The sequence below is a fragment of the Rhopalosiphum padi genome, chromosome 2 (genome assembly GCF_020882245.1).
Source record: "Rhopalosiphum padi isolate XX-2018 chromosome 2, ASM2088224v1, whole genome shotgun sequence".
Classification (NCBI taxonomy): domain Eukaryota; kingdom Metazoa; phylum Arthropoda; class Insecta; order Hemiptera; family Aphididae; genus Rhopalosiphum; species Rhopalosiphum padi.
Genome location: NC_083598.1, coordinates 23087485 through 23108293, shown reverse-complemented (window position 1 = coordinate 23108293; position 20809 = coordinate 23087485). Strand labels below are relative to the sequence as shown.

Sequence of the window (20809 nt, the reverse complement as noted above, 5' to 3'; positions counted from 1 at the left end):
TCGATGCGTTGTGAAATTGCACGAAACCACTGGCAATATTATTTTGTCAGATCGCGCGCCTTATTTAATCTTCACAAGCATACGACGTCCAATTTACGCGGGTGTGCTGATGCTTCGGGGACGGGTATCCAACCAGCCGAAAGGCACCAGGTATAATATTACATATTACGTACGTAAATTAAAATTGATAGATACCTACTTTACTTATGAATATACTCCTATACATTCTTTATTCATATGCAAATAACAATACAAATATTAAGTATTTGCATAATATTAATATTGCTTGATTACACGATAATTTGTTTATGCGTAGCAGGATTATCTATATTAAGATATTTTTATGATCAATTCGTATCAATTTTAAACTATCAGTTTTCATATAAAATAAAACTGGATGTTTCAAAACAAATAATCCATTTTATAAGATGAAAAATAATTTTGTCTATTAATTTAATTAAAAATAAATTGTAAGTATTTTTTTATAGATTTTGTAGGTATAAAATTATTTTATAAAAATTAACCGGTGTTGTATGCTAATTTTGTGAAATCAGTAAATCCGCTAAATTTTTAACCACATCAATTAGTCTTTTATTTATATATATTTTTAAGTAAATATTATTATGTTTAAATCATTGTTTACCAAATTATTTATTTTTTCAAAATATTTAAGTACCTATAATCTTTTAATTTTTCTTCGTTCAGTTAATATCTATTTATAAATTAATAATACAATTTGGAAAAATTTACATTTTAACTTCTTTTTTAATGCTTTGGAAAATAACACTTTCAATTGGATATTGCTTGACACGTGCTATGTTTTACTTCTGTCTTGCATTTTGTATGTATGTAAAATGTATAACTATTTTATTCCTTTATAAAGATAAATTTATAAGATCGATTAAAAATGATTTCAAAATTGTATATTATCGCACCATTTAATTAAACTCGTATTATCCCCTGTTTATTTAACTACTATTTGGCAAAATCTCATGGTCGTTTAATTAAAATATTTATTAGTTTCTAAATAGGTAATTAGTTAGTCACGGAGTAAAATAATATATACGTACATGTTAAATGAGTACGTGGATGGAGCGTATCTATCTGTTAGATTATTCGTGTAATTAATTTATAAACGCAATAAATTGGCGTTCAAGGTATCGATATTGCTCATGTTTTCATTAATTTTCGCATGAAAATTATATCAATTGGTAAACTAATGATATTTTAAATTAGAATAATATGAGATACCTACCTAATTAATTTTCTTACTCATGAGATGAGAGTATGAAACATATTTTAAAATTTCTGTAATGAAAAATTTTAAATACAAAAAAATAAAAAAATATACAAAATAAGTTTTATAACTAATCTATATTTTAAATAAATAGGTAAATTTATTAATACACAATTTGCAATTTTAGATATTAAAATAAAAAATTTAATTTGGATTTATTTTGTATTGTATTACTTATTAGTTATTTTAAAATCAAGGTTTAACTATAATGTGCATCAGTACATATTTGATTTATAATTGGCTTTGTAAGCAATGTATTGTACTTTTTGTTTATAAAATATTATGACGAAATTTATCGATTTTAAAAATTGTGTATTTCTTAAAATATGCATGCAATATTCATAGTAATTAATCTCATAATATTCGAAGATTAACTTTGTAATATTTTTATTTTTTTCGATTTATTGAAAATATTGTAATCTTAAACGTGACGTGTGCATTAGTGTATCAATAAGTAACATTATACAATTTTTGACAAAAGAATGCCTAACGGTATTTTTCAATTTCAATAGTTCTACTATACGGTAACATGAACTTTAGATTTACTGAAGTAAAAATATTCTTCAGAAATCAGAAAAGTACCTTTCTATTTACGCATTATATATTTTATCCTCCGGTTTCTCGTATTATCTATACAACTATATATATTTATATACTTTAAAATTCATCGATTCACTGATATTTAGTAGTATAAAATATATAATAATATAAATATATTGTACTTCGCAGATGTGGTCAATTCACTATTTATATTTTTGATTTGCACGTTAAATTTTTTTTCCGGTTGTCAATAAAACACGCTGATCGACCACTCAATGACTGATTTAGTTGGATGCTCTCATCTCACGCGTATATACCGTAATATACCATGTTATATTATTATTATTTTAATATTTTTCTGTTCGATGTATTAGATAGGTTTAACAGCTACCACGTCGAACCTAATGATAATGAAAAACGAACAGACATAATAATATGCGTAATACGTGTGTGTACAATAGGCTTTATGTTTTCCTACTTTGGCCACGGGCATTGTTGTTTGATAATTGCTGGTTAATTAAATTGCAGTGAACGCGGGCACCGGGTCCAGTATACTCATAATATAATGTGTCGACGACAGTTCAATCACGCTGGCTAAAGCCTTCATGTATCATCCCGACGCATATTATATGATTATTGTTGTATACCCTCTTTCGTCGTCGATAAAAAAAAAACGAATTTTTATAATATTTAAGTATTATTTACATTGTTTAATTATTGCGGTGCGCATACTACAATCGGCATTTGTTTAATATAGCGTAAAAAACAAAAATCAATCGCCGGCCCCTGAAGAATAATTTAAATGTTCGCGATCGTATAGTTATTATATTGTCTGCAATACAATATTGACAAATCAAAATTTATATTCTGCAGGAGAGCGGGCGGATAGTTCGAAGACGCAGTTTGGGGGGGGACGATCGCACGATATGGCTACGGACGACGAGGACGGCGGTGTCGGAGCCAACACGCCGCCGGCGGTCGCGCTGGAGCGGCGTAGGCGACCGGGCAGGGAACAGTGGTCAAACAAAACGGATTTTCTGATGTCGGTCATAGGGTTCGCCGTGGACTTGGCCAACGTATGGCGATTTCCGTACCTGTGTTATAAGAACGGTGGAGGTGAGCTTATATATATATTTATATACACGCATATTTTATAATATTATATGGTGTTGTTGACTATATGTACGTACGTCTATATAATATTATATGTATAATTCAATATTATTTAATAGTATAATACACTTACTCTATTGCACGAATTTGGCTACAATATAGGTGACTGCGGCAATGACGTATTATTCAATAGAAGAGCTAAAATGTCCCCCTCTCCCGTTTGCTTTAATATATAAAAATTTTACATACAACTATTTGTGTTGTCGTAAACTTTGGTTATTGGCATTCACAGCAATTCCCAATTCAGGTATTGTTGAGAATTCCTTGGAATGGGAATATTCCTGTTCGGGATCGTTCCCGGAAATTAACTAGAGTGTCATCCTTAAGTAAACATGGTTTATAAAAAGTTAGACCATCTCCGATCAGAATCGTTATTTTGTTACACGATTATAGGTAGATTATTGAATTCAAATTCAACAAATCCATTACAGTTACTCAATCAACGACGAGATAAGTAATAGTCTGCAATAGGTATATACACTCAACACCTACTGTACAACAGGGCGGTTCCTATACTTGTCCACTTTTTAATATTGTTTAAACAAAAGCTAAATTATTCAGAACAACATATTTTTGCATCCAGTTATTGGTTGTTATATATACTGTCTTTCATCATATTAACCACAACTCATATTCTATTTTTAATATGCAAATATATGTAATTTCATTTAAATCATCTTTATAAAAATTATAAGCCGGTTTAATATCATACAATGTAGGTACTACTTTATAAGGGTTAAAAAGCAAGATAGTTTTAGAAGCATTTCATTAAATGAAGAAAACTAGTTATCTAATTATGAAAAATGTAGTAGGCGCTACAAGGCTTTATTCTTGAAATTTTACTGTGTATATGATTTCATACTTTTTCTATACCTAGTTTTATTAGCTTATTAAAATAATTGATTTAAACTCAACTTGAAGTTTTTAAACTTTTACTACAACATTTGGTGTGAAAATGTTATCTATAATCGTAGTAAAGGTGATAAATGATAATTGATAAAATAGATACCAAAATAGTTGTACCTGACGATGTTATTATGATTTAAATAACCTTTAGTTAAAAAATTAATTTAAAAGAGGGGACGTGCCCCAGTACGGGGCTACAGTATTAAAATAAAAGATTATAACTACATACAATTTATAATAGTGTTGAATGTATTATTGTAAATATACTATACCCATTAAAATATTAGTCCTACCGTCGATTAATGTCAAAACGATGTGAATTAAATTATTGAATATAAATTACATAAAGTAGTTAATTATAACTTATTTATATCATATAATAATTAATTATACTAATATATTACGGGCAAAAATAATTACGTTTTAAGAGATAATTAATATGATCCAAATTCAATTAAATGTAAGAGACTTCAATGAGATTATATGACTCTGTCGTATATCTTATATTAATATGTAGTGTTATTTTTTGGTTTTAATTTTAAGTTTTTTTTAAATTTTTTTTTAAAAGCTACATTGTAAATGATATGAGAACATGTGAGAACTTTTTTTACGATAGTATAACTTATATTTCTATATGAAAAAGTATAATTATTTTATGTTTGGAATTTTTGGATTAAAACAACTTGAATAATAAATACAACGTGAGTTTATTAAAAAAGAATATTCTCTATGGTGAAATAAAAAAGATATTTAATAAAAACATAATATTTTTTACGTAACAATTAAAATTCTTTTTATTACTAAATAATTCTCGAATTTAAATAAAAATAAACTATTTGTTGATGTCTGGTATAATAACTTTTTTGTGAAAAGAAAACTAAGTAGAGATTTTATTTTTCGAAACCTTAGGAATTTATATTTAATTTTTGTATTTTATATAATAAATTATTTTAGAATGAACTTATATAAAATTAAGTTTTATAGACAGCTATTATTATAAAAAGTACAACTCTCGTTTCAATAATGTTTAATTTATCAATAGATACTATATGAATATGTAACATAATTTTGCTTGTTAAAATGGAATAATAAAAATTGAACGGAAACCTTTACTTTTGTGGTCTGGGTGAAAAGAAGGGGGCTTTATATTGTAAGCTTCTTTCCAAGAATCTTGCAATGGTTAAGTATAAAATACACGGAGAAGGGGAAGTAAAATCTGAACCGTTTAAGATGTAATACAAAATAAAAAGACGAATGTATATCAGAAAAGCGAGTTCACCGGAACTGATGACAATTTTCTCTTTCGATCGCCTTCTCTAATACGTATTTCATTGACGGGCGCATTTCAGTAAAAAGGTTTTGAAATGTTAAAATGTATTTACACCTCTTTCATTATTATTATTTATCAAGATGAACAAATTTAAACGATTGAGTATTTTCAAATAAAAAACCATTACCTACCTTTTAGTTTTACAGATAAGAGGAAGGTAATTTGTTTCATTAGTGAACTTATTCATTTATAAAATATCAAAAATTAGAAAAGAGGTATATTTTAGTTTTTATGTATTGAGTTTAATAATTTGCTTTTCAAAAAAATAAGTAATTTTATATATTTTAAACTATTCGGTATTCTAAATATTTTATAAATAAGAAATTAATTAATAATTTAAACATAATTTTTTAAAACTGTTAGTACAGTAAACCCCCCAATGGTCAAAGATTAAAATGAAGATTTTAAGTTTGTATTAGGTATAAGTATATATGTGTGTCATGGTTTTTGAAAATCACGGAAGTTGTTAATTATTTTTTGAGATAAATATATGATTTATGACTTATTTGTTTTTATGCACCCTAAGCAACACCAGTGTACATCATTTTCCAATTAATCCGTCCACTCAGAGTCACTCTATCATAATTATTATTAAAACTGAAAACAATTTATTAGTTGATACAAGTAATAGGCTTAATGATAATATTCGACCCTTAAAAAAAAAAAAAAAAATAGCAAGCTAACAATGACACTGTGTATAAACGCATAATACCTACGTCAGGTGTACGTACCTAGTATACGTGTGTTTAAAGAAGACGCATTACATTTGTATGTTATTTTATTGACATTAGTTCGATTTTTTTGTTCAAAACTAGATTGACGTTTTCCTAATAAAACCCACTAAAATACCTGTACACATCACACCATCACTCATCAATCTCGTCATCGACGTATATATGGTTTTGGTTGTGTTCGTATCAAATAAAAAAAAAACAACCAAACTCGTTTATTGTTATATGAAACTGTATAGTGTACTGAACCGTGTTGGGCTTAATTGTATACCTACGTAATTACTTTTTTTTTTAATATTATTATAATTAAGGTTTGTTTGCTAAATTCATTCGTCATCATACTTATCATTTGTATTTTCACCGTTTGTTATGTTAATTGTAATGTTTTTTTTTTATTTTAAATTGTTTCATCGTACAACGTGTTCATTTTGTACATTTGCGTGTGTAACGTGTGTTCAAGATAATTGTTTTCATGACACAATAATATATATTATACGAGTGAGTGTGTGTGTGTGAGAGTACATGTGTTTACAGATTATTGTGTACAGTTTTGACTGTTTTGAATATTATTTCCGATTTAAATTCTAATCATTCATATCAACATGTATGTTCTCGATATTTACGATATAATATCGATTATATTATTACCTCGTCCAATGCATTCTTTTCGCGATGCGCAATTTGTTTTATGTAACATAGTAATAGTCAAATATGGGAATGGAAAAGTTATCGAATTCGGCTAATTACATTAAATTAACGTTCAGTACGTTAAGTTATAAGTAATAAGTTAATAATTAACAAATAATCGTTCGTTCAAACATTGAACTGTATAAGTTTAAAATCAATACCAAGAAAATAATAATTTAAGTCAGTCAATAAGAAGTTCAATATGTATTATTTTTAATCACCACTTGGGTCACACACATAATGATTGTGTACCATTCAAATTGCTTAAATTATTAATAAATATTTTTTTTTTAATTCATCCCATATAGAACTCCTTCTTATTGCACACTACTAGCTGCTTAAGTAATTAAAAATTCATATCAAAAAAATGATTAAATTAAGGTATATTTATTTTTTATATGTATTTACAATGATTTTATTTACATTAATTTAAAAGAATAATTGTTAATTAGTTGTTAACTTTAACTATAGTTATACATACCTAATATAATATATAAACGTGATTTTAACTTAATATATTATTTTTCAAATTAATTGGAAATAGCCAAGTTGTTACAATGGATTATTTATATAGTTAAGTTATTAAGTTAGTTAGAATATGAACTAACTTTTTAAGTTAAAAAGTTTGAAAACATTAACTGTATAACTAACTTTATGGGCAGAATTCCCTCAAATTTGATAATAGATAGTTTATGTGCGTATGAAGGTCGACACTAGTTTTTTCACCGCTGTCAAAGGTTGCTGGTCGTCGTAACGAGAGCATTATTACTCAGCACATTTTTATTTTTCAAACGAATGCACGTTAATTAGCCGTCACATCATTTTTATTTCCTCCCGTCAAAAATATAGCTAATACGACCCGTAGTAATGTGCATACGGTGGGTAAGTATATGCCGGAGTATTTTAAAACAATAGGCGCCCTGAGTAATACATGTGACAAAAGTGATTTATGAACAGCGTGGTACATGACATATCCATAATGTACTTGTCAGACCATGACTTTTGGTCCACTCTGTGCATTTCACATGCACCAGAATTGCGAAAAGATACAGCGTATGGGATTTTATTTTATGAGTAGGGGACACACCGGAATATAATATAGTACGATATAATCATTATTGATATTTTTAAGTATGAAAACGCCCACGGCCACGACGTACACACGTGTGGACGTGTTTTATTCGTTTTATGTATTATTGCACTATGCGCCGAACGTGCGGAAAGATGGTAAATATACAGCGGGCTGCAATAAACACAAAGACTCAGTAAATCTATCGACAAGTCAAAGACAAAAAAATTGGTGGCAAGGTATATGGAAATTATATGCAAAACTCTTGTAGTCAGTGATTCGTGTACAGATCAGTAGTAGTTCGTATACCTAGCTGATCAAAGGGGACTTCCTACGGGAAATGAGAAAATTTTGTTACCGGCAGGAAATAATGTTCGAACACACGGAAATGGTTCATTACAACAGATAAATCGTACAGTCTATACGTATATATTAATACACCTTTAGGCATATCGAGAATCAAAAGGTGTAAACGTAAATCACGGTCTTCAGATTATTCAGTAATTCAGTATTATCTCAGTAAGCTACTCGTGATACCCATTTTACCTGCCACAGTTTAAAATTGCCCGTAGTCTGTAAAATGGTAAATTACAACTTGATAAATATATTCAACATTTTCACATAGGTATTATACATTTATACTTACCTATATATATTTTACTTATCCGCACTAAAAAGTTGATTTTTGTTGTGAACTTATTCGTGTTTTTTGCGCGATTATGATTACTAATTAATTCAAAAATACATTTTAGAGCCTGTGTAAGAGGATAAATAAATGCGTATTAAAAATAAAAATGAAATTTTTTCAAAGAATAAAATATTATGGGATTATTTTGATTCTATACTAAAACATTTTTGTATCTATATTTTTATTTCACGAGCTAAATATCGCATAATATTTCTATGCTTTGTTTTTTAGAATACTAATTGGTATACAGTACAAAATTTAACTATTTTAACACGAACATTATGATATAGAATCATTAGACTTAATATTTTTTAATTTATTGGCTTAATTCCAGTTTTATTCTTTGAAAAAAATAAAACCAATTTAGAGTTAAATATGGAATTTTAGATTTAAAATCATAAGTTATTGGAATAATGCGTTCATATTTCAATTCATCTGAAATACAATATAATAAATAAAATCCTGAGTTCGAAATCTATTTCATTCTTCTGGGTAAGAAATGAAAAATAATCTATTGAACAAATTATTGTTCGTATACCTATTCTGCACATTAGTGATTCTATTGACTTTCTTACACCGTGTGGGAACGAGATATAAGGTACTTTCAATATTATGATAAACCTCTTATACTGTAGTGGAATTATTGTATTTATGAGATGAAATTCTGACAGATAATACTTCTTTATGGAACGTAATAGTCTCGGAAAATTAATTTGTACAAATCTGTGCTATAATCTACAAACTAACAAATTTACTATAACATTTTATTTTTATTAAGTTTATTGTGATTTTATTATTTCGGAGTGCCACTATACATTACTTATTTTTATACTTCCTTTCATTACAACAGGAATAAAATATTGTAATAAAATTGTCATTATTGAAATATTGAAATTTTTATATTAAATAACAACTACTTATTATGATAATTGTTTTCAATATTTATATATTTAGTTATATTGTTATACATTTTTTTAGATTCTGAGCAGATCAATGAAAGCGTATTGGTTATATAATAATCATTGTTTTTGATTTTTAATTTTTTTGGTGGTTGAGATACTTTTTATGGAAGAAAAATGCATCAATCGTCAATTTAGATTATAGGTAGTTTCTATTAAAAAATTGGTACTCGTTAGTATTTGGGGGTGGGGAAGCTGTAAAAAGAAAAAAATTTAAAGAACTTATTTAATAATCCGGGGAAAAAATTGAGAGAAACTAGAATTTATATGCTAAATCAGTCTTAACAGAATTATAATTGTTTTCATTGTAAAAAATTAATAACTGTAGAGACTCGTGTTACACGATATAATGTTTATGGTATAACAAAAACCTTGAAGTTATAATAAAAAATCCTACATAATAACCACATAAGTGGTTCTTACAGAATTTTAAAAATATGGAAAATACACAAACACAAATATTTTTTATTTGCATTTGAAATCAATTCTTTACAAAATCAAAGAAAATATTTGAATTATTTTGTAGTAAAAAATGTATATAATTTTCAATTTTAATAGCTTAGACTTGATAATTAATGCAAAAGTTTCTCACATCAATTTTTTTTTAATAACAACTAAAACTTTTAAAGCAATTTATGCACAATTATTTTATAGATATTTCTAGCTAAAATTTTGACAAAATTAAATACATATGTAAGTGAAAAATGAAGATTTTTTGTTGTAATTCGGAAAATATTTATAAAGATTTGTAACTATTCGCCACTATTTATACCTATTATTATTTTCGTAAACATTAAGAATACTTAGATAAATTTTAGGTTATTTATATACCACAACTCTCGCCTATTCAAGATACGTCGTAATCGACTTTTATATTAGTTACATCCATTATAATTGATTTTATAAAATATGTGTTATTAGTTTTTTGCCAACATTAGTTTAACCATATACTGATATCAATATAAATTACTAATAAAAAATAAATATAGTCTGATACACTATCTTCGCTCAGAATCGTTTTTAGTACTTTCAATGATTTATTATTGAATTCAAATAACCCTTTTATTACTACAGTGATTTACTCAACGATGAGCTAACATCTACTTTACAGCAGAGTGACTTCCCAAAATGTTTAAATTTATTACATGACTATATTTCATATAAATTAAATTCAGTCAGTTAATTGATTTGATCTACTAAACCGGATGATGATATTATAGCGTTAATAGTTATTACTTATTAGTTTTAATGCAATATTCACATGCACTTTGTCATCTTCCATTTATTATTACTGATTTAACATTAATTATTGAGAAGTTTCCTTTACTTCTATCACTCGTTATACACCTTAAATGTCTTTAATAATAATGTATGATGTACTCTATTGAATTTCAAACCACTTTGTCATATAGATCAAAGGGTCTTTGCACTTATGATTTATATTATCCATATCGGTAATGTATAAAAATTAAATTATTTTCAGCACATGAAATTTTACTTATTTATTTATCTGCGAGTATTGTAACGAACAAGCCCAGAAGACAATTTTTATAAATAAAACAAACATAATGTAATACAATCTATAGGCGAAAAGACCATAAATATGTATTTATTAGTATTGTTTAAATAATATTTTTCATTGTTTTATTCCTTTCCTTTAATTTTTAAATATTATTCTACTTTTAATTATTTCAATCGATACTAAATTTAAAAAAAAAGGAATTTTTCAAAAGTTACTATCTTAATAATTTTAATAAAATAAAGTTAATAGATAATTAGGTAGTACCTAGTAATAGTAGAAGCTTTAGCATTTATTTATGAAATAATCTTTGTTAATATAGTATTAAATAATTATTACTTAATTATTTTTATCATAATCGATATCCGTTCTAATTTCATACAATTAATTTTGTAGGCAATATGCATATACGAATCATTAATAGTTTGAATGGTAAATTATTCGAGTAAAGCAGATTCACTATAGCTTATGAAAAAAAAAAATATGTGAATAAATATTTAAATCATAATAGATAAAGAATATTAATAATAATGGATTTGGTCAACCAGATACATTATGTATTTAATACTATTATTATGGCTGTTTAGCCCTAATCGCCGTAAAAATAGCCACGGCATATAGTACTATTATTCGTATATTTTTATCAAAGTGTTTATGTATCCTAAAATTTGTGTGAGAATAATATTTGAACCACAGATACCGAAAATTTTTTATTGAATATCAAAAATATAAAGATATTTAATACCTAATATTATATGCTTTTATCATTATAGTCATTATTCATTTATCACGCTACTTTGATTTCAACCTTTGGTCTTTTGTAATTATGATTGAGTTAATAATTATGTTTTCTGTGCATATATGTAGTAATATTGCCTATATTAAATGCCTGTAAGTAAAAATAAATAAAACGTAAACCTTTCAGTTTTTTTTTATCGTTTTTAATATGATTGTTATTTTTTCAAGGGGCATTTTTAATACCTTATTGCACTATGTTGTTGGTTGGTGGAATTCCTTTGTTCTATATGGAATTGGCCCTTGGGCAATTTTATCAAACTGGAGCAATAACATGCTGGGGTAGGCTAGTTCCACTGTTCAAAGGTAAGTAATAATTTTTTTTACAGTTTATTGAACATTAAGACTGATTTTCAATAATCTTATTTGAATTTATACATTTAGGCATTGGTTACTCAGTCGTCTTGATTGCGTTTTATGTGGACTTCTATTACAACGTAATAATAGCATGGGCATTGAGATTTTTTTTGGCTTCATTTACGAACATTTTACCTTGGACCACCTGTGACAACGACTGGAATACAAACTACTGCCAACCGGTAAATTAAGTTTTATTTTCATTTGTCTATACATAATATTTTTTTTAATTGATTCTGTTCTTTTTATTTTGTCTAAAAATTAAACAATTAGTCAATTGTAACTAAATTTGGTTGTTCCTAATGAATCTGTATAATACAATTTGTATATAGTATATATCCATTTCATTAAATTTTGTTAAATTATGATTGTATAGATAAAATTATAATACTATTGTATTAATGAAACATAAATTAATATTATTTTATTTTAATGATTATTAGAAATTGTTTCGACTAACATATTTACATGCATTTTTAAATATTAGTTAACAATATGGTCAAATGATTCAAGTTTAAGCTCAATAGATAACGTTACAGTATTAGCAAATGATTCGCGCTTAGCATCTGCTTCTTCGGAGTACTGGTTGTAAGTAATTTATTTTAGTACAATACGCACATTACATAAAAATTGTTAATTTTTTAGACGTAGAGTACTCGAATTAAACCACAGCGAAGGTATTCATGATTTGGGATATATTAAATGGGATATGGCAGGATGTTTGTTTTTGGTTTACCTTATATGTTACTTCAGTTTATGGAAAGGAATATCTACTTCGGGCAAAGTTGGAAAATTTGTTTATTTTTATTTTTTATACGTACAGTTTGTTAATTTATAAAAATATATTTATTATAGGTTGTTTGGTTTACTGCATTGTTTCCATACGTAGTATTAATTTTTTTACTTATCCGAGGAATCACTTTACCTGGTTCGGCACAAGGAGTTCGTTATTATTTGTATCCAAATTTTTCCATGATTGCTAAACCAGAGGTAAGATTGTTTTTTTTCAAATTAAATGTGTTTCATAAATAGCTTCTTGTTGTTTAGCACTGTTAATATTATAAAAATACATAATACTTCAAATATAAATAAGTATACTTTAATTTATTTACTAATGGTGTCAAAGACATTTAAGTATTTGATAAGTATTTGTATGATGATCCACTATAGATATAACTGATATAAGTATCTGTTTTTATCTATAATAATATTCTGCTTATTAGACTTTTACTTATTAATTGTATACCTACGTGAATATGTTATACTATAATCGATTGTGTTTGACTTAATTGATAACAGTTGAACCGTTTTAATAATACTAAATATAGGCAGTCAATCTAATTCTACCAACATTTTACTAGTTGATTCACGTATGGAAAAAAATAAAAACAATTTTACATCAAAAACCTTTATATGGCACATATTATACTAATAATATTATATTCACCTCATATTTTTATGATTAAAATTATACAGCTGTTTACGTATTCCGTTAACATTGCGACGGATAAAGTAGTGCCCATTATGAACACCCATTGAGGAAATGGAATTGTCGTGTTAAAATGAGATTTCATTTTCTTGCTGAATCCTATATTGACCACTATAAGCAGTAGCCTATGTATTATACGTAAACTAAATCTTTCAAAAATTTGAAATGTGCACCTTACTTATACACACTTACTGCATTTTTTTTTATAAACCACTACCGTCAGAATAAATCAGACACTTTAATGTAGGTATATAGTGTACACGCCTACTTGACATATCACGATATTATATATATATATTATTTTATATTGTGTGTAAATATAGGTGTATTATACATAATATAAATTATAAAAGTATAAATTCTAGCATCAATCCTCGACCAAATTTCAAACTTTCGTTGTTATATATATGTAAATATAATCAAGTTAAAAATGTATAAGTGTAATAATAAGGACATCAAATTTGCTTTTGTATTTTAGCCAAAATTAGAATTCCGTTCAAAAAAATGTATACATTTGAGTAATTAATTATTAATTTAATTTTAGTGCCTAGAAATATAATAGAAAATATTTAACACACATACTACATAGGTTATATAAAATAAGAAATTTAATTTATTGGTACTTTTGAAAATAATTTAGATCTTTGTAACATTTTAAAGTTCCCCTACCTAAGATAATTTATAATAATAGGTATAATGGATTCAAATTATTTCTGTATTTAATTTTATGTGAATAAAATCGGTAAAAAGCGACCAAAATATTTTACTATAAGAGATTTATTGCAAACTTGTAATATAATTTTATGTTTTTTAAATTTTATTTTAAAGTTGTTTTTTTAAAAGTTATATATTTCATCTTGTTATCAAAATTGTTATATTTTAATTTTACTTACATTAAGATGATAATACGATATAACTTTATAATTTTATTTTGTCATTGACAATTTTGAATACTTTTTTAATTTAATAGCATTAATTTGTAATATAGGTTTGGGTTGATGCGGCTACACAAGTATTCTTTTCACTAGGTCCTGGATTTGGAGTATTATTAGCATACGCTTCATATAACAAATATCATAACAACGTTTTGAGGTAAATGTTGCTTATTTTGATTTCTCTAGAATACATAAATACATAATATTTGGAAAGTTATTTTTCTCTTTCCATAAATATTATACTACATTATGCATGTTTTGTGTATATGATCGTTTAGAGATGCATATTTAGCGATTATGTGCAATTCGATAACGAGCTTTTTATCCGGCTTCGTTATTTTCACTGTCCTGGGTTATATGTCTCATGTTTCTGGTCGACAAATTCAACATGTGGCAACCGAAGGACCTGGATTAGTGTTTATCGTTTATCCTGCGGCCATAGCAGCGATGCCAGGATCAGTGTTTTGGGCTTTGATATTCTTCATGATGCTACTCAACTTAGGCCTTGATAGTTCGGTACGATAAAAAACTTCAATTACAACAATAGTGCTTTGTACTTACATATTATGTGCTCTATTTTGATAATTAATTTTTATTTTATATATTGTTTAACATTACTCACGTCATATTATATATGATGCCCCTAGTTTATTGTAGTTAATTATACTAGCAAAATCAGTTATTGCTGAAGTACTAAGGATATTATTACAATTTAGAGACATAATATGTACCTATATATTGGTGTATTATTTAGTATAATAATTATTATGATACGTTTCAGTTTGGAGGATCGGAAGCAATCATAACTGCGATGAGCGACGAATTCCCATTGATAAGACGTAATCGGGAAGTATTTGTAGCGTTGCTGTTTCTTCTCTATTTTGTGGTCGGTCTCGCATCGTGCGCTCAAGGAGGATTTTACTTCTTTAATTTACTCGATCGTTATGCTGCCGGTTACTCGATGCTCATCGCAGTGTTATTTGAAACTATTGCCGTATCGTGGATCTATGGTAATAGAACATATTTTTTTTAACAAAGTATAGTAAAGAATTAATTTTTACTTTGTTTCAACCAAAAAGTAAATATTATTTGAACGCTAATCGGCTAATCCACCAGAAAAAAAACAAGCTTTTACAAAAAGATTTATTTGTAAAAGCAGAATATAAAATATATTATGTTCAAACTAAGTAGAGTCTTTTGGATGTACTCAATCGGAACATCGATAAATCTACTCATTGTTTGTTTTAAAACTGTTAGGCGCGTGTATAGTGGGTAGTTTTGTGAATCACACAATAGAGGGATAGAAGCACGGATGAACAGTTTTCCAATTAGATTACATCTTATTGATAGGCGAATTGACGGAACTATATTCAAGTACAATAGTGATGTTGAGTTGGTCTCACTGTAATCTTTGGACCATTATTATTTTCAAATATTTCAAATAGTTAAACACAGCCAATTATCATATGTGAATTATAAATAAATAACATTTTATATTTCTCAGGATTATGATTTTTTTTTCATTAAAAAATCTGTAGTTAACTACTTATTATAAAATAACTTAATGACATTTTTCTAGATAGGCACGGTGTATTTTATATATAGCAACGGCAATTTCAATACTTCTGAAATCTATCATTTATGTTCAAAATCTATCTTATCAGTATCCATATTAACTTATAAGAAATATGTATTTTTTCTAACATATAGTTTTAAAATTTAAAAAAAATATGCATAATAATATATGTTATAGCGACCAATACACAGCTCGTAAGTTAAGAACACTAATAATTGATAATATTATATTATTTAATATATATAACATGCGACTATACATATATATAATATATATGCTTAATGCTTTATGCTTATGAATATAACGCAACATTTTACATATGATTATTTATGAAACACCGTATATATATATATAGTTGTACATAAAACAATAATGTTTTTTGTTTTAATGGTGAAAGTTAAACAAAAACTAATAATGTTTCAATAATATATCTGTTTAAAAATTGTAATCTATAGGTGTCGATAGATTTTGTGACGACATCAAAGACATGATGGGCCATAGTCCTGGCGTTTACTGGAGATTTTGTTGGCGGTTTGCTGCACCTCTGTTCTTAGTTGTGAGTAAATAGTAAAACGTTAATGCTGAGTTGCTTAGCTTAAGCAATCGTTAAACATTTAACAAATCAATATTGAGCTAATGGCTGGTCTCTTAAACATGATTTAGTGACTCGTGATGGGTCCATTAAATTTTAGCGAACCAATAAATTAATCAATTTTTCATGCAACTCGACATAAACATGTCATATGCGATTGAAAATAACATATATATATATATATATATATGCATACAAATTCTTTGTTTTTGTTTGTTTTCACAATAGTTTATCATAGTGTACGGACTGTTGGGATATGAACCGTTGACTTACGAAGGTTACGTGTACCCGGCTTGGGCGAATGTGCTCGGTTGGATAATCGCTGGCAGCAGTGTCGCAATGATTCCAGCGGTAGCGCTTTATCAGTATTTCAACACCTCGGGAACGCATTTACAGGTAATTTTTTCCAAAACCAATATTGGAATGTAAATTGAATGCTACAATTAAAATGAATTATTTATCCAGAGAATAAAAATTCTGACTACACCTTGGCGGGACGAACACGACGACGATCCGATTTCTATTAACGGACTGCATATACTCTCTGATCCAGCGCAAGTGAGATTGACCAGTCCCGTTGCATCTGTGGACGTTTGAGTTCCAATAGAAACGTCATCATATTATACCCTCTGAAATCCAATGATTACAAGTGACCTTAAGCGAGTAAACAGCCGATATCGTCTGTCGCTTAAGCAATAGTGTTTAAATTAGTTGTTTTAATTCAAATGATTGCATACATAATTTTAATTTGCCTAATGAAATGAGAGCTGACACTCAAAAATGCTTGTGTGCTTATGTGTGAAAATCAAACAACCATTTAAGAATTATTCTTAAATGAGTTTGGTAATAAAATAGTTGTAGGAAAAAAATAGTAGGTAATAATACGTTATATTAAACTTTTATGATTAATTATTAATTTTACTATAGACATTTAATCGTTCTTAGATTTTAAGCATAAAAAAATTTAAACCACGTTGCAAAGTCGATAATTAAACTGAAGATACGAAGATACTCGTATAGTTGTTTTATATAGTCAAAGACAATGACTATTTAAATTACGATGATCTCAGCCTCGAATCAAATAATTGTAATAAACCATCATTAACTTGTATTTTAATGATTGATAATAATCAATAGCATTGTTACTCGCTAATTTAAGTATTGAAAGTAGTAGGCAAATTATATTGGAATTTAATATTTAAAATAAGAACAACCACAGCGATCTACCGGTGTAGACAACTGTAATAAGAAACTATCGCTAGGTATGTACTACATTATATTAGGTACATCATTTTAATAAATTTTATAAATTATTATTAGGATAGTATTATATAACTTCTTTAATTAGTGGCTATTTTTTAGGGGAGTAAAAGTCTTACAATAATATTAAATCTGAAATTGAATGAACAGTTAATGGGTATATTATTATGTTTTATCTACGAGTATATAACTTTATTAGGTAGGTAGTTTGTTTTATTTTGATAAAATTTCAACACAATCACAAACAATTCCAATGAAAACTATTTTGAATATATTATCGTTCTGAGTGTTCTGACATTCTATAAATACTACGTATGAAAAAAAAATTAAAAACTCAATTGTTTGGTTTTTTTGTAAAAACAATTATGCAATAAATAAATAAAAACAATCTAGTTTTACATTAAACATTTTTATTATAATTAAAGATATCTTTAATCGTGCTTTCTAACAAACAGTATCATAACAGAAGTTTTACAGTAGAGACATAGCCCTTTTTAATAGATGATAAATGTACCTATTACTTATTAGTACCTAAGCTGGTAACTTAGATAGGTAAATTTTATCTGTAATACCTAATTACTAAATGTTTGTTTCTGTAATGAACAAAACGTGTACAATGAATGTATTGAGTATGTTAAATGTAAATAATCAGTTTTATTCGTGTTTTAAAATAGCTTTTCACGTATGTTGTTTGCTTTAGAATAATAATATAATATAATCGTGTATTGAAGTTACTATAGTGTAGTTATTATACTTTACTAGTACGCTGTACAAGTACAATACTAATTAGTTATTATACATAGGTGATAGACTAGTTGCCTGTTCAACACGTTAGTATAGGTACGTAAATAAATTATTTTCTAGTCATTCGTAAATACAAACAAAAACACTCATTCACTCCTTCAGAAGTTGTACATGTGTAATATTTAGCCTCAAGTTCTGTAGTTCAAAACGTAATTTAATACTCGAATGATAAATCGAATTGGTTGGAATCGGGGCCAAATAATTTGTTTTTATCGGTTATAATAAAAATACACATATTGAAACGTTCATAATTTTTCTGATCTATGTGGGTTACTGATGAATCTTAACTTAAATGCATACTTATAGTTTTCACAAATGTGATTCAAAATAATATACCTATTGTTAGATAAAAAAAATTGTAATCTAAAAAGACAATTTCAATTTTGAAAGAAACGTTTAGACAGATTTATGGTGGATTGAAAAATAATTAAGTTTTTGATTAATAATTTAGAACTTTAGCTCATGGTATTATCTTAGCCATATGTAGTGAATAGCGTTGTGTTAAGAGTTTTGGCTGACACCAATCTTAGTAGAATAGTCTAACTTACATATATTAAATAACGTAGCTAGTAGTTACTAGTTAGTAGTTATTAGTTAACGACATATTTGTCGAACTATTAAAACAAAGTAGTTTGTTTAGTCGTTGGATTTTATATTAATTTATGTATTATTAAGGTTTTATTAATGTACTACTTATTTGTACACTTTATAAATAATTATAAAACAGTCCGAATCAACAAAATGTTAATGATATGAGCATAAAAAATGTATGTATATAATAATGTGAAATTAATATATAATTATATTTATATAGGTGTCTAATAATAAATTTAAGTACTAAAATAGTATGTAAGTTTTATCATACATTATATTATATTCAAATTGCTTATCAATCAATATTAATAATATTATTAATACTTAGACAGAAATGTATTGATCATTTTAATACATAATAATATACATTCGAAAATATGTAGGTACTTTAAATAGACATTATTTTATAATAATATATAATAATTACCAATGCTTTTGTAGAACAAACATATTAGATGCTATATTATAATAACCTATTACCTTTTCATTGCAACAAAAAAAATATCGAATAATTTTAAAAAAAAACGTTTGTATGTTGTTATTATATTATACTTATACCAGAAATATATAAACTTTCAATTTTGACACTTTTATTTATTTGTTGTAACTCTATGTCTCTTTATACATATATTGGTAGCAGTATACACTATACATTTAAGCAATGTATTCACGCTAATACGTAGGTACCACTAACCATTTCAGCTGAATAGACCTTGAATTGAGATGGGTTTTTGACTTTTAGGGATGTAAAAGATTTCAAGTTTTTAGATATTTTGGTATGTTCTAATCATACAAGTTACTTTCTTTTTTTTAATTTATGACATCTTATTTTTTGTAGTTTTATATAGACAATATTTATTCAACAATTTTTGTAAAAAAGTTTTTTTTCTAACCATAAAGTCTACAGGGTTAAGGTAAATTTAAATTTACAAATAATAGCGGTTTTTAACGAAATTTCAACCACGTTCATTTCATACTAAAAATATCCCTAATATTGTTCAACTACTATTTGTACACAAATTACAGATAAGATGCTATTACGTAAATAAACACTCGTGTTTATCTAATAGGTATTAAAATATAAATAAAACAAATTTGAAGTGTGTTAATTTTTGTGCTTTTTAATTTTTTATTATCCTGATATCTTGAATTATTTTTTATCTTATCTCGTTGAACAAATAAATACAAAAAAGAAGGATTAGTTATTTTATAGATAATATGGATAATTATTCGTAAATTTCAAATTATTCTAAGTTTGTCGGTTTTGTAATTATTAAAAAATGAATAAAATATTCAAACATTACAAAATTTTATTTAAAAAAAAATAGCCATTTATCTAAGACCGAAACTGAGGGAAAAAATGAATGTACCTAATATTTAAAAAAAATTAAGTTGTAGAACGCATACACGTACCGAAAAGAGTAATAATTTTCTCAATATATATACTTCGGTTAAATGTTTACTTTATGACGTCTATATCTATCTAAGGTCATCCAGCTTAAATACGT

At 26.6% G+C, this 20809-nt stretch overlaps 1 protein-coding gene across 2 annotated transcripts; it reads left to right on the top strand.

The window, feature by feature from the left end:
- Nucleotides 1-34: 34 nt before the first annotated feature.
- LOC132919790 (sodium-dependent dopamine transporter) lies at nt 35-19668 on the top strand. Of its 2 annotated transcripts, none has more exons than XM_060981637.1 (13): nt 35-150; nt 2711-2953; nt 11866-12000; nt 12079-12233; nt 12539-12639; nt 12697-12835; nt 12907-13041; nt 14529-14632; nt 14754-14991; nt 15257-15485; nt 16507-16607; nt 16872-17039; nt 17109-19667. In XM_060981637.1, exons 2-13 carry the CDS (start codon nt 2764-2766, stop codon nt 17238-17240), a joined length of 1827 nt encoding a protein of 608 aa, XP_060837620.1. In that variant the 5' UTR covers nt 35-150; nt 2711-2763; the 3' UTR covers nt 17241-19667. The 2 variants fall into 2 exon arrangements, with proteins under 2 accessions (XP_060837620.1, XP_060837621.1); XM_060981638.1 differs by lacking the exon at nt 35-150 and adding an exon at nt 2407-2641 and having other exon boundaries at nt 17109-19668.
- Nucleotides 19669-20809: the final 1141 nt, after the last annotated feature.